This window comes from Sinocyclocheilus anshuiensis, unplaced genomic scaffold, assembly GCF_001515605.1.
Source record: "Sinocyclocheilus anshuiensis isolate Anshui unplaced genomic scaffold, SAMN03320099.WGS_v1.1 scaffold74, whole genome shotgun sequence".
Taxonomy (NCBI): Eukaryota; Metazoa; Chordata; class Actinopteri; order Cypriniformes; family Cyprinidae; genus Sinocyclocheilus; species Sinocyclocheilus anshuiensis.
The window spans coordinates 1,626,920-1,642,656 of NW_015546044.1; the positions used below are offsets into that span (position 1 = coordinate 1,626,920).

The 15,737-nt window shown below is 37.0% G+C and overlaps 1 protein-coding gene across 1 annotated transcript in view; it reads right to left on the reverse strand.

The window, feature by feature from the left end:
* LOC107698978 (collagen alpha-1(XVI) chain-like) overlaps positions 1-15,737 on the reverse strand; it is a 72,539-nt gene that overhangs the window by 38,399 nt on the left and 18,403 nt on the right. Inside the window, exons 5-12 of the mRNA XM_016500116.1 lie at positions 14,178-14,301; positions 12,818-13,099; positions 12,242-12,322; positions 10,111-10,185; positions 4,825-4,857; positions 1,273-1,308; positions 651-707; positions 200-235 (exon numbers count right to left, since the gene is read on the reverse strand). Of these exons, the coding sequence (XP_016355602.1) occupies positions 200-235; positions 651-707; positions 1,273-1,308; positions 4,825-4,857; positions 10,111-10,185; positions 12,242-12,322; positions 12,818-13,099; positions 14,178-14,301 (724 nt within the window). The remainder of the gene's footprint in view (positions 1-199; positions 236-650; positions 708-1,272; positions 1,309-4,824; positions 4,858-10,110; positions 10,186-12,241; positions 12,323-12,817; positions 13,100-14,177; positions 14,302-15,737) is intronic.

Sequence of the window (15,737 nt, forward strand, 5' to 3'; positions counted from 1 at the left end):
AGTTGCATGTAGTCTTAGTATTATTGTAATATAGTTATATCATTATTATTGTTATTAATAATAACCATAATTATTAATATTTAACTATTTACTATGACTGTAAAACATATTTTTTATGTTTATTTTAAAGAGGTCTTTAAAGGTTTGATCGGTCTGTGCCAGGAAGGTAATTTTCAAGGCAAAAAACATATTGACTCACTCGTCCAGGAACTCCAGCACCAGTGCAGTCCAAACCCTGTGAGATAAAACAATATTTTTTAAACAATTTATGGAACAATACCCCATAGTAACGTACATCAACATCCCTGACAATCTGTATATAAAGCAACAGCCTTGCTTTTAAATGCTATGTATCAGTCCTCTTACACCCCTCCAACCTCCCATCCTGAATAACCTTAATATTGTCTTGATGCAGGGTTATTCATTAATGTTATTAATATATTAAGAGATGATGCCAGTAATAATGAAACTTTTGAGTAGTTGGCCAAGCTGGATCATTGGCACAGAAGCTAGCTCCTAATGAGGCATTTGTATAATATGCCAAAATAAACAGTGCTGCAGTCATTTATTCCCAGCAAGCCTGGACAGAGAGTGGGATTTAGCACACAAACACACTCGTTCGTTATGATTCAATGTTTGACATTTCTTACCCGGTTGCCCTTCTCTCCTTTGAGGCCTGACTGACCCGCATAGCCTTCCTGAATAACCTGCAATACAATAAAAAAAAATCAATGTACTGCATGTTTGTAACATAATGTCATATGAAGCCCCTGTTGAAAAGACCAGCTTGGATTAAGCTGTTAAGCAAAAAAAACAAAAAAAAAACAAATACAACGAGTGTGTTTACTGTGCCAAGATTTCAATTTTGTACATGCAAATATGGAAAAGAGCATGTGAGGTGGTCAATCTTTGAAACTGTGCAAAAATATCTGACACTGCACAAAAACCTTAAATCTGGGCATTTTTCTGCCGAGGGAAATGCATTAAGAACACTAGACGGTGCATGTGGGTTTGCAAGTGCATTGGTAGCTGCTTCTCATAATGTTCTTATAAAACTTCCTCCAAGGCAGCCGCAAGCCTGGCCAACCTTTAAACATTCATACTTAACAAGTATCATGAAACTTTGCCAGATTTTTCAAAGACATAAATGCATCTCTTTCCAAGGGCGTGATAGCGCAGCACTCATGCACACTCATGCATGCAAATTCTGCTGCCTACCTACATAGCCATTATACATGCTGCACACATGACGAACTGAACATTAATACCCACACTTGATTCCTCACTGAGCAGTACACATCCTGCACACTGGAAAAAAGAGAAAACCAGGTTGTTCCTATCCATGACAATGTCTTTTTCTAAGGTTTTGAAATATTATCTCGCTCCACTCTACTTTAAACCAGATTTGCGTTTGATATTGTTACAGATGTTGGCCTGCGGGTGGCAGTGCAACATAACGTTAATCGGCATGGGAGTGCAGAATCGGGGGTGCACTACTGCGTGTCATTTCAGCTTGCCGCGGTTCTCTCACGAGAGACAAAGATCAATAGGAACATAAGGTTCCTCACGGCAATGTTCACCAACGCCTGCTGCAAAGCTATAAGGGAGGGGGGGACACGCAAAGTCAAATACTTATAAATAGCTATAGTTTCTAGCGGAAGAGCACAATTAAAACAAAATCTACCACACGTCCAGTCCTGCTCAGCCAACAGGCAGTTAACGTGCATTGATGTGGTGAGGTAAGAGCGAAGGAGAGGAAGGGGCCCGTCTCTGTGCCGCAGCTCTGAGAACGGTTGGCTGACGCACTGAGCTGATTCATTTTTTTTTCCAGAGGTGCACACAGAAGAAAGCTACATGAAGAAAATCAACTCTTTGAGATTTTCCCGCACTCCCTCTGTTCGCATGAATGAATGGATTTACATGCAAGTCTATATTCTACTGTTAGAGATGATATCGCGTTAAGAGAGTCTGTGTGTCTGACCGATTGTGCACTCAATGCTGTAGAGAGGTATATTCTGGGTTCAATATAATATACACTCAAACAACAGCATTTGTGGCATGATATCGATTATCAGCAAATTTATTTTCAACTTGCACTTCTTTTCTTTAAAAAAGCAAAAATCTAGGCTACAGTGAGGCATTTACAATATGGTGAATAGGGCCGATCCATAATCATTAAAATACTCAGTTTTAAAAGTCGTAAAGAATATGCATGTTAACATTAAACTTGTGTGAAGAAAAAAAAAATCACTTTTCTATGCATCACGTTTTCTATGCAATTACATCCAATTTTATAACATATTTGCAATGACAATATAGGCCTACTGTAACACCTAAAACTCTAAAATGGCTGTAAAAAGATGCTTAAATCCTTAAATCCAATGTAACCTCAATTTGTGCTTTTTTGTTTCAAGAAAAGGGAGGAAGATCAGCTTTTGAAAGATTCCGCAAACATGTTCGCATGACAAAAAGAACACCTCTGGTGTTGTGGACTTCATAGATGCATAGGCCCCAAATCCAAAACAGTGATAATTATATTCAGGGGCAGAGCCAGAGGTGACCGTGGCTACCACTGACGTAAGCTTGGCCACCCCTTTGGCCACCCCACTCAAAACTGCAGTTTTTGTCCCTTTCTTTGACAAGAAATGCATTTATTAAGACGCGGAGCCACTGTATCTCTTTATGACCACATCAAACGTAGATACGCGCTTCAACTTCGCCTCAGCACCAGGCGCAAGTCAAACGAGCGCGGAAATTAAGGAACATGTGCCAAATGAGCTTCAGTAGAACAACAGTGAACTGCGATCTGATGAGACGTCGTAGGCTATATGTCAGTAAAACAAACTTTCCTGTCCTGACAGCTGTTTTACCGTGCTCATGGCGCACACTCTTCAACTTTACGCGAATAAAAGGCGCACGCTCTATTGCTTCATCATAAATAATGCATGCAAGAAACTACAAACAAACAATGTAGTTCTGTCATCAAAGTCATGAAATTACCAAAAAGGCGATTAGTGCAGTCATTTATGTATAGCATCACATTAAATAACGTCTCTCAAATGCATGTACTAAAATATTGTGCAATTCGAGATCCCAATATACAGTGGTGTGAAAAAGTGTTGGCCCCCTTCCTGATTTCTTATTTTTTTGCATGTTTGTCACACTTTAATGTTTCAGATCATCAAACAAATTTAAATATTAGTAAAAGATAACACAAGTGAACACAACATGCTTTTAAATTTTTTTAAATGAAGGTTTTTATAAATCAGGAAGGGGGCCAACATTTTTTCACACCACTGTACAATAGGCCTATATGCCTACACAATAAGGCACAAGCTGTATGTTTTTTTTTTTTATTTCATGCACAAGTAAATATGAACACAGTGCACTTATACTAGAAAACATGCGCTATTTTTATTTTTTTAATTTTGTAAAGTACAAACGAAAATTAAACCATTTAAATGCATAAAATAACTAATTTTATATTCTAGCATTTATGTTCTGTTGACTTCAGTCCTTTTTTATTTATTTATTTATATATTTTTTTATTAACCAATTCTTATCACTATCTGCATGTCTCATCAATGAGTATGCAATGATGGAGAACAAGCTTTTGGGGGTTTTCAGAACCAGAACCAAGCTGACTAAGCAATAAAGCTATAGTGAGCCCCTTTATTAAAATACCTGGAGGTGGGGAATAATACACAAATTGTCATATTCACTCAGCATTACTTGATCTAATTCACAAATATCTCAAATACAATTTAGTAGAAATTATTCAGTTGTGTTTTAGGCACTAAAACAGTCCAATACTTTATAGTCAATCACATTTTTATATTGAAATAATATAAAAGATAAAAATAAAAAATAATAATAAATATAGTGCCACCCCAGACTGGTTGCTGGCCCCTCCCTGGTCACCCCTATAAAAACACCCTGGCTCCGCCACTGATTATACTATAAAGTATTTATCAATATTTTAATATGTTTTTATATTTTCAACTTTAATTTGAATTTAAGTTTACTAATTTTCTTATGTGCTTGACATTTTTATTATTTTTTTTTATTATTATTATTATTATTTCTTCATAACTTTTTTATAGTAATTTCAGTGCTTTTAGAATTTTTAAAGCTTTATTTATTTATAAATTTCGTGTTAGTTTTTGTGTGTGTTTTCATCTAATGTTCATATTTTATTTCAGCTTTATTTACATTACTGAAAATTATATTTAATAGTTTAGTTTTAGTTAACAATAACAACACTGGTCCACAACAATTTGAGACAAGGCCGTTGACCCATTGTTTAGCTCTGTGAATCGAATCAAAACCAAAAAAGTCCCACTCGCATCCTACTCAAATACTGACATTTTCTGCCCTTGCATTTTATTTGAAAGAAGGTAATACCTTTTTTCTATGAGTCATAACAATGAGCTGAGTGGGTGCAGAGAGGGGTAAAGGTGACAAACAGACAAGTGTTTTATGTACGAAACATGGGCGTTATTCTCGTATTGTGCCAGAGAAGCACATTTACCAAGCAAAAGCAAATCCCTCTAATTCCAGGTGGTGTAATATTACACAATATGCTCTGCTATCAGTAGTAAATTATCTCATGAGTTTGTCAGGGTCAGTTTCAATGTTCTTCCCACTGCAACGCAGCAATTTACTTACCAATTAACCTGAATCTCTATAGCCATTGGGTGAAATCTGCTGGGGCCACAATTCTTTTTGTCAGGTTTGAAGCCTTATAATTGGGACTGTCTGTTGCTGTTTATGGCAAATAGAAATAAGTGATTTATGTTGAATGACTTAATTCAAATGACTTACTTTTTCTGCCAGTTCCTTGGATCCGAAAATTGCCTGTAGAACATAAAAACAAAGAAATTGACAAAGAATGTCAGATAAAAAAAAAAAAAACGATGACAGTCCTCATAATCAATATATACACTTTCATGTTACAAACTTTAAAATGCAGTGAATCCAAAGTAGATACAGCTCTATTAACCGTAGTTATCTTACTGCAGCTGTGGTTTTAAGCAAACATGAAGCGAGATCACATAAACACAATTTGTTTAGGGGGGAATGAGATGAAAGAAGAGCTGAAGCCCCCTAAATAGGGTCTAACAATGCCTATGTACATAATATGCCATCTCTCACTTTTCATGCTTACCTAACAAAGTTCTGCTGACCTGAAGTTGGCACGTTCACAAGTGTTTGTTTTATCTAGATTTGTTTGTATTGTCATTTTACCGTTACAGAAGAATGTCAGATTAAAAAAAAAAAAACGATGACAGTCCTCATAATCAATATATACACTTTCATGTTACAAACTTTAAAATGCAATGAATCCAAAGTAGATACAGCTCTATTAACCGTAGTTATCTTACTGCAGCTGTGGTTTTAAGCAAACATGAAGCGAGATCACATAAACACAATTTGTTTAGGGGGGAATGAGATGAAAGAAGAGCTGAAGCCCCCTAAATAGGGTCTAACAATGCCTATGTACATAATATGCCATCTCTCACTTTTCATGCTTACCTAACAAAGTTCTGCTGACCTGAAGTTGGCACGTTCACAAGTGTTTGTTTTATCTAGATTTGTTTGTATTGTCATTTTACCGTTACAGAGTTTCATCCGTATGATCAACAGAGAATATGAAACTCTTTTGATGGAGAGCAAATGGGGAGGAGAACTGGCAGGAATGGAGAGGGGGAAGTGCAGTGAGGAGGGACATGATTTAAAGAGAACATCAGGGACAGGCAGAAAAACAAAAGATGTGTTTGTGGAGCAGATGTGAAAGTAAATCCTCGAGTCATGTCCGAGCAGAGAAAGCAAACACAGCATCGGTAAGGCTAATCAGACTGGATAGGCATGAAAAAGGAAAGTGCTCGGTTACCTAATCTCCGGCCGTACCCTGAGATCCAGTTTAGAAATTGCTGAGAGCGCATGCACGCATGCACACATGCACAAACGCTAAAAACAGTGTTCCACAGAGAACACAAAATGGACATGTTGTCCATACAGCTACAGTCTAGCACAGGATGGAAGAGAATTGTGATGACCTGTTCAAAAAACCCTGGTGGAATGAGCGCATGAATAATGCAGGGAACTTTGTTTAGCTGCAACCGTGCGGCTCTCAGCTCATGAATTTCTCCCTGCCGGTGAGCTCAACAGAAAAAGAATGTGATGACAGAAGAATGCTGTGCTTTTAAGGAACTTTAATGCGGGGCGGATTGAGGATCTGTATAGGAGGAAGGGGTTAATGCAGAAGTAGGCTAATGCTAGCAGCATCCAACACAGTCTGGAACTCATTACAATTTGTCTTAAAACACAGACTGCTATGGTACTAGACAGTAACCTGGGCCAAAGGAAAACATGGGAGCATGTGTGATTTTTTTTGGCCTGTCTGCGCATGTGTACCTCTAACAGATAAATAAAGGAAAGGGCTGGAAGTATGCTGTGCTGAGCTTGAGCTTACAGCTGTGGTGCTGTCTGGTAAAGACTGTATATGGAAGAATTCCACAAATTAACAAACACGCACAAAATTACCATCATTTGTACATGATCTCATGTACATGTCGGCAAAACATGGCAGTTTCTTTAAAATGCAACCACAAATATATTGAAGATATACACTATTTATTTTACTATATATAAAATATTAATGTGTTTAATTAAGTGGATTAACTTTTGGAAAGATATATAAAAAGCATGCACTGGAAATTTTAAGTCGTATTTTTGTCCTTTTTTCAATGAATAAATGCATTTTCTTAAAATATAGTAAGTAAATTAAATGAAATATTTAGATACATTTTTTGAGCAGAAAAAGAAGTGTAAGACAGTAAGATATTATAAAGAGACTTTTCACAGAATAAGTTCATTTTTCTTACCCCATTTGATTAAAAAAAATAAAAAATAAATACAATTATATCTTACTGTATGTAAGTTTGCTTCTCAAGCAAATTTCTCTCATAGTAAATATGTTTTCTTGAAAGTAAGATGATAATTATTCTTAGAGTGTATACATTGTGCAATGCTGTCTAAATTCAGACAATTGCTCAATTTGGCTGGCATGGTCAAACATTAATTTGTTAGAGCTCCTAACATTTTATCAGAGGGATAAAATTAGTAAATACTGAGACAGGAAGTGGCACAAAAGCACACAAAGTGATACTTCCAATGGAGCTAATTCCTCTGTCAGTATAGCAGCAACGATTAAAAGAGCATTTACACCACAAAACCATTTTATATCATTTCCACCTCAAATCTCCTACTGTTCTCGTGAGAGAACGGAGAGTGATTAGTGTTGAGACGTTTATCCACCCAAAGCGTGAGCTGAGGAGACACTTCATGTTGGTGTACGTGTGACTACGTGTAGACGTAACAAACTGCTTTGAGTGTGTTTGGCTCCAATACAGAGCCCTCTGGATGTAATTATGTCACGTGTGAGTGTATAAGAACAATCCACGTGGCAAGCGGGGAAGATATGTGACCAGTTGGAGACCAGCTGAAGTACCTTCACCAACCAGCTTTTTTTTGGGGGAAGTCGTGGCCTAATGGTTAGAGAGTCAGACTCATAACCCAAAGGTTGTGGGTTCGAGTCTCGTACCGGCAGGGATTGTAGGTGGGGGGAGTGAATGTACAGCGCTCTCTCCCACCTTCAATACCACGACTGAGGTGCCCTTGAGCAAGGCACCGAACCCCCAACTGCTCCTCGGGCACCGCAGCATAAATATCTGCCCACTGCTCCGGGTGTGTGTTCACGGTTTGTGTGTGTTCACTGCTGTGTGTGTGCACTTTGGATGGGTAAATGCAGAGCACTAATTCCGAGTATGGGTCACCATACTTGGCCACATGTCATGTCACTTTCACTTTCACTTTTTTTTTGTCACTTTCACTTTTATTAGCCCTGCTAATGATCATGACTCACTGCTGCCAGGAGAAACAACAAGAGCAGCCCACACCAACATCACAAATCCTCTTTTCCACAGAGGCCAAGTTACTCCCCCCATATTCACAGCTTGCGTTAGCAGTGAAAATAGCATCCAAATATCTGGTTTAAGTGGAAGTCATTGTTATCTGGAAAAGACTTAAGGTTATTCTTGGAGCAGACTGAGACACAGAAACGCAGAAAGATGTGATTTTTCAGCAGTCAAATTGTGTTTACTCATAGCTGCTGATGTAAACTTTAGCTCTACTCCTTGCAACTTTGATAGAGTTTTGTTTATAGTGTATGCTTGGCTAGCGGTAGGATTGTTTTAAAGGGATAGTTCACCCAAAAATGAAAACTCTTATCATTTACTCTGCCCTGTGTTACTCCAAACCTGTATGCTTGTTCTTTTTCCATGAAACACATAGGAGGTATTTAGCCAAATGCCAAAAAGTGCAGTGAGAAGTTTATTAACTGTAGCTGAGGGCCAACATTCAGAAGACATTCAAAATTACCACTAATAACAGGAGAGAAAAAGAGAGAGAGAGCATAAAGGACAACATGTAGATGCAAGAGCAAATATGTGTAGACAAGAAGCGAAAGAGCAAGTATGAAAAATAAAAGAGCTGCGGAAGCAGAGAACGTTTGATTTCAGCATTTCTACAGCCCACTGGGCATTGTTCACAAGAATTTACATTAATTTCCAGTTTCTACACACACCAACATCACAAATCCTCTTTTCCACAGAGGACAAGTTATCCCCCCATATGCACAGCTTAGCACTGAGAAACTGCTGATGAATTGTGTTTTCAGGGGAAAATAGCAAATACCGGGTTTAAGTGGAAGTCATTGTTATCTGGAAAAGACTTAAGGTTATTCTTGGAGCAGACTGAGACACAGAAACGCAGAAAGATGTGATTTTTCAGCAGTCAAATTGTGTTTACTCATAGCTGCTGATGTAAACTTTAGCTCTACTCCTTGCAACTTTGATAGAGTTTTGTTTATAGTGTATGCTTGGCTAGCAGTAGGATTGTTTTAAAGGGATAGTTCACCCAAAAATGAAAACTCTTATCATTTACTCTGCCCTGTGTTACTCCAAACCTGTATGCTTGTTCTTTTTCCATGAAACACATAGGAGGTATTTAGCCAAATGCCTGATTTTCTCTTTTTTCCATAAAATTAAGGTTGATAATAACAGCCTGCTGTCAACTTTGTGAAATAAATGTTAAATTTATAATATAATATAATATAATATAATATAATATAATATAATATAATATAATATAAAGAGCTGCGGAAGCAGAGAACGTTTGATTTCAGCATTTCTACAGCCCACTGGGCATTGTTCACAAGAATTTACATTAATTTCCAGTTTCTACAGAAGAGCTCATTCAACTGCCTGCTAGTGGGATGCTTAATGGCCACTAACTGTGTTATTTTATGTTGAATTTATCAGGATGAGAAATATTTATCAGCCTACATTACATCTTCAGCTCATCTTGTCATCTATTTATGTGCTGTAACACTGCTGGGATGCACCATTCAAGTGTTTTAACAGCGGAAAAGTATGAAAAACTCAACTGGGTGCTGCACATTAATATCAGTAGTATATTCACCTAAAGAGCCTGGCAATCCTATTTTAGGAAGATTACTTCTTTGGGCTTTCAGAGGCATGCACACAAGATTTGTTTGGTTCACACCATTTTTAATTATTGGCTAATGTGCACAAATGCATTTGATGCATGTATTTCGTTATTGTATATCTATGTTGCATTTTAAAATAGCGTGTTGAATAAAAATATACAGCTCATTTAAAAAAGCATCTTGAGGCCTCTTCAATGTGTTCCATTCCATTGCATTCTTGCTGCTTTTGAACGCATGGATGCATGATGCATCCTCAGTCTACGCCCCCTTATTAGCTCCCACTGAGAGCAAGTACGTGTGTGTCTTCAAACACTTCAAAGCATCTCAAGATCAGGATCCCACATTCAATAACTAAGCACCCCTCTCTTAATTTCTGTAAGATCTTTTCATTAGAGGCCCTTGAACAGTTTCAGTGGCTCATTTTTAAGTGCAGTATCAAGGGTTGTTTTTGCAAATGAATGAGTTCATGCACTGCACGACAACATTTCTACAGATTAATTGCAAAAGACTGAGAATTTGTAATAGTCAGATTAATTTACCTGAGTGAAGGGATTGGGCACAAACTCCACCTGGTTCTCTGCGGCTCTTCGACTCTTGGGAGCATCCGGTGGGCACTATGGAAGCACAAAGAACACAGGTCAATCTGATTTGAACTAAAATTAAACTATTATAAAAACATGTCAGTAACTGAAATAAACTGAAGTATAATATAAGTATTGGATGAAAATTTTAAACTTAAAAAACCGTTAGAAATTAGAAAATTCAGTTAGTTGCCTAAAATTGCAAAAAAAAAAAACACAATTGCTAAAACTTAAAGAAAAATTACAATGAAAACTAAAAATATACAAATAAAAGCTAATATGAATAAATACCATAATAGTATATAAATAATACTAAAACAACACTGGATTTGATTTAAATAAAAAAAAAATCCTTCTCAAGCACACTCCCTAGTATTGATACAAATGTGGTCTTTCAAGGCATTTTATGATGCAAGACATCTTTTCCTCTGCATCTCAAGATGTAATCACTGACTCCTCTGCTTTTAAAAGCCACATAAGAGCACATGCATTCAAGGGGGAAATAGTTGCCCTTGTTTCCATTTTGAACACTGCTCGCAGGGAGCTTTGAGCATTCGCCCCAAAACAAAAGAACACAAAGAGCTCTGTTGGCTTACATTCAAACTCAAACACACACACACACACACACACACACACATACACACACACCCACACATAATAACCTGATGTTTTAGTCACATGATTTTGTTATCCATACCTTACCTCATAAAGAGGCAACTAAAATGTAAGGGGAATAATAATCTTTTCAGACTAAATATGGTCCATCTGGCACGTAAATAATGATGTCTAATAGTTCTTGGCTGTGAAATATCCTCTGATCCAAAATTGCATCAAATTTGAAATGCCAGCTCAGAGTTGGCTGTACCTATTCCCATGTGCACTTCCATTGTCAAAGAAGTTTATCAGGTGACATTTCCTGATCTCTACCTTCTTTACTATTGCAGGCTGTGGGTGGCTCTATGTTTTTCATACAGGCTGAAGTTATCTGCAAGTGATGCATTCCTGTGAGCCTTTTCGATTCAGCAAGCCTTGCCAAAGCTCTGATCAATTCAGAGAGGAGAAACACACCAAATTCCAAATCCTCAAATAAAGCAGCACTCCCACATCGATGACTCAAGCGCTGTTCCTCCACCACAGCCGCCCCGATGGAAGTTGAGTCGCTGCTCAGGCTTTATCCATCAAGTACAACTACAACAATTATTTTTTTGACAGAAAGAACGCATCCATTCCCTCAGCAAAACATGAGTTTTGCCTCCACTTTGATCACTGAAAACATGTGCGAATGTTTCATCAGCTTGGATGAAATATTACTTGACAATACTGGGAAAAACACACACCATTTAAACAATTGTTCTACCTATGCTTGGACTGTGGTAGGTTCAAACCATTAAGATAAAACGATATAGTGTAATTTACCTGCATGGCATCATAACACTGTTAACTGGCTCACTGTTAAACATATTTTAGTTAACTTTTCTAGTTTTTGTTTAACATTTATATTTTTATTTTATTTCAGCATTATTTGCTTTATTTCAATTACCAAAACCTTTTTTTTTATTGTCTTTTTAGGTGAACTATTTCTTAAATTGTCTGATTAAATAACAACTCTAAGGTTCAGTTGTTTTTTTTTTTTTTGAGGTTGACGAAGACATGCAAGCAAACATTAATATTGAGCCTTGCCATAACCTTAGGCTACAAATGAAATACATTGACAGACTGATTTATCAGAATGTTGATCATGTCAAAATGGCCAATAACTGGACATCAAATGACAGAAGTGAATTGATTTCCTTTTCCTTTTGTTCCAGTGCAAAATATAACATTTTCTACTTTTTGTTAACATCATCTACTTTTTGTTGATTTTCAGTAAAAACTGTCCAAATAAGCATTGTTTTTGTTGTGTAGATCTCATTTTAAACTTTAAACTGCCACCCTGCTCTCTATACAATGCCATAAAAAGCCATTTAACAGCCTTTAGCAGCCGAATACTAATAGAAATTAATTCACTAGACGAAACATGTTTGAAATTTTGCATAATACCATGAATAAAAGCATTTTATGGTGTTTTTAACAGTTCAGACGTTATTACCCGAGCTCCAGGTATCTCACAGCAGGCCTCCTGGATAGCCAGAGAGGGGTCACAATACACCATCACTTGCTGGACATCAATCTGAAAAAAGATGAAGAGAGAAAGCATATTAAAAGCAGAGCAAGAACAAAGAAAATGAGCTTTTTAAATGCTGGACCCCCACTGCTTTACATATGATCACTTGCATGATCATTTCGCTAAGTGGTTGGATTAACGAACTAATTAATTATTAATGGATGAAGCTCGGTTAGGCTAGCATGGGCTGTTCTTTTCATCTTTTTCGAGCTGAGAGAGCTCAGTAGCATTAGACCTGACGAGAAGCGCCTGTAGTCTTCCAGTCTTTCACACATTCACAGACACACCCCTGCCACATTTCCCCGGCAGACAGGATGCCTAGGGCAAAACCTGCGGGAAGCCGGCTTATAGGAAACATCTACTTCCGACTACTCTATTAGCAGTGTTGTGCTCAATTATCTGAGGAGCCGGAAGCTTCTGCAGTCGTACATCTAATTGACATTCTTATACGGCAAGCCTCTTCCTCTGTGAAAGGTTCACAATATGTTCTCAATCACTCACCTCCACAGGAGCAGCATCAGTAGCCCTCATACCCAACAGCGTGTGTCCATTGATGGGTAACTGGCCACGGAGCTCCAGGGGCTTGTTCTCAATGGAGCTGCAGTCCACGTGCAGGGAGGCCGCATCTCTCTGCAGACTCAGAGCCAACTTATGCCAGCGCATGTCCTTCAGGGATTCCACACCGTCACCTTCGAACACACACCCCACCATGGACCCTTCAGGGTCGGCCCCTCTCGCCCGCAGGGCCAGGTTGCCATCTGGACCATTCCAGTCCAGTGAGAACTAAAGCAGTGTGATAAATCAGGAAAAAGAAAGTTTTATTTAGACAATGTGATTATACTGAAGCTGCAGTACAGGGTCCAAAAGTAGCATGTTGCCATACCTGTTGGCCATAAATATTTATATATATATATATATCAGCCATGTTTTTGTATTATTTCATAACAATAAATTATTTATCTGTTTATCCCGGCAAAAGTGCACATAATCTTTTCAGATAAAGATGCTTGTCTTAAGACATATCTTTTTGAATTTTCACATTTAAATTTTTTTTATTTAACTATTTCTTTAACTTGCTTTATTTATGTACCAAAGCCATATTTCTCACATAATTCTCACATAGTGTTAGTATCGGTGTAGCATAATCAAGAACTAGCTTTAAAATGAAACATGTTTAACTAAGTATACAAGAGCTCTATCACATAAACCTAAAGTATAATTAAGTCAGAAATGCAAAGCTCACATACAGTATAAAACATAAGCAGCATGGCTAGTTAACAAAGTAACTATGATAAATAATTCTAAAACAAGTATTAATCTTAGTTATTTTTTTAAGTTCAACATTTGCTAATACATTATTAAAATCTAAAGTATCTGTTAACATTATTTGATGGACCTGAGCTGACTTGAACTAACCACGAACAACTGTATTTTTTATTAAAGATTAATAAATACTGTAACAAATTAATTGCTTATACGTTAATTTTAGTGAATGTATTAACTAATGTTAAGCAAAGTGACCTTACTGTAAAGTGTTACCAGTGAATTATGGTTTTGAACGAATCAACTGAATGTGAATGACCCACTCACATGATTTTTGTACCTGAATGAATCAGTGTTTTGAACAAATTGATTGAATTAATGATTCAATGACTCCTTCATGTTTCAGTCCTGAATAATCATGTTTGATGTGTTGTGGGTAAGTGTACTACCATCAACACCACTCAGTCTGACACAATATTACAATATTTAAAAAAATGACCAGCAATTAATATTTTATGATTTAGCATGCAGCTCTATAATTAGCAGTTCCTTAAGGCACAGATCTATGGACTTGAGGGGAAAGTGGACAGACACACACCTGAGGATAGCCATGTTCATCAGATATCTGGAACAGGTAAATGTTTTCTTTCAAAGATTTCTTCTTCAGCAGCAAGGTGAAGACCAGGGTGAACTCCTCTGGCAGTCCATGAGGAAACACTTGACTGAGGAGACAAGCATGCGGTTAGACTGCAGTACACGTACAAACAAATAAACATGGAGCAGGTGGGTTGTAATAGTAAAGAAACAGTCTGAATGCTAGCAGAAGTGGGAGTATCTCTGTAATAATGGTGCTGTGGATACAGACATAGGGATAACCCCCTGACACTAATTTTGAAAAGAATTACAGCTCAGCAAACCTCATCTTCATTCTCAACTTCTATCTCTCACTAGATAAACAGTTTGCCTGCCTCTTGGTGGGTCAAGGGCAGGCAAACTCCAGGAATGTGTTTACCATCCCAAATACACACACACACACATACTGCAGACTCAGTACTGGAGTTTATTCACACACAAGTCATGGAACAACGGGAGGCTGATCAAAAGCACATAAACATGCATACATAACACGCACAACAATGAGCAGGTAGCGTGTTTGTCTCTAAACAAGATGACAATGATTTATAACAGAGACCTGGAATCCAAAGTAATAACAGTGAGGCTGTCCTCCTCAAGGAAAAAAAATTAAATCAGGACTAAACACGAGAGAGAGAGAGAGAGAGAGAGAGAGAGAGAGAGAGAGAGAGAGAAAGAGAGAGAGAAAGAGAGAGAGGATGAAACTTGCACTTTTGCACAGGATGAAACTTGTTATGACAGGAAATGAGTTGCATATCCCTTTCGAAGATTTCTTGTTGATATTGCTCAACAAAACTACTCCACTGAAAGGGCCATCATAAATCAAATATTAATGATTTTTTATTTCATTATTAGAGTTCAATTTGGCAGGTCTACTGAGAATAGAGGTGCATGATTGATATATCGGTGGCAAGTAACTAGGAAAGTTCAATTATTATTATCAATTGAATTAATGGAATTACAGCCAATATGTTTAGCCAATACTTTATTGTGGCATTCTTTTCATATGATTTTTTACAATATGTGTGACCTAAACTACCTCATGTGCATGGTGTACTGTAAATGCATTACACCATGCACTACACACTATAAAATTGCAGTGTTTTTAGCCAAGTTAGTGTGTCACGTTGCTCTGTGATGATTATCTTGAGAATTACACTTTAATTGGTATCATCTGCTAAAAGTGACAAAATCCCATTTTTTTATTTTGTTAATATTTATTTAAAATAGCTATTTTAAAATATTATATATTTTTAAATAGCTTTAACTCTTTTGAAATGTATTGTGTTTAAATCAATGTCACTTTTAAATCAATGGACCAATCAGGATCTAAGAAATAAGCATATTTTCATACAGACAAGCCTTGTGTTTATATTAGCAATAATGTATAGGAGCTAATACTCCACTACTGTCAAGTGGATTTTAATGGACAAACGGCTCTTCTTTTTTTTTTTTTTTTTTTTAAAAAATGTTTTTTTTTTTTTTTTTTTTTTTTTTTTCTTTTTTTTTTTTTTTTGAATGGCTT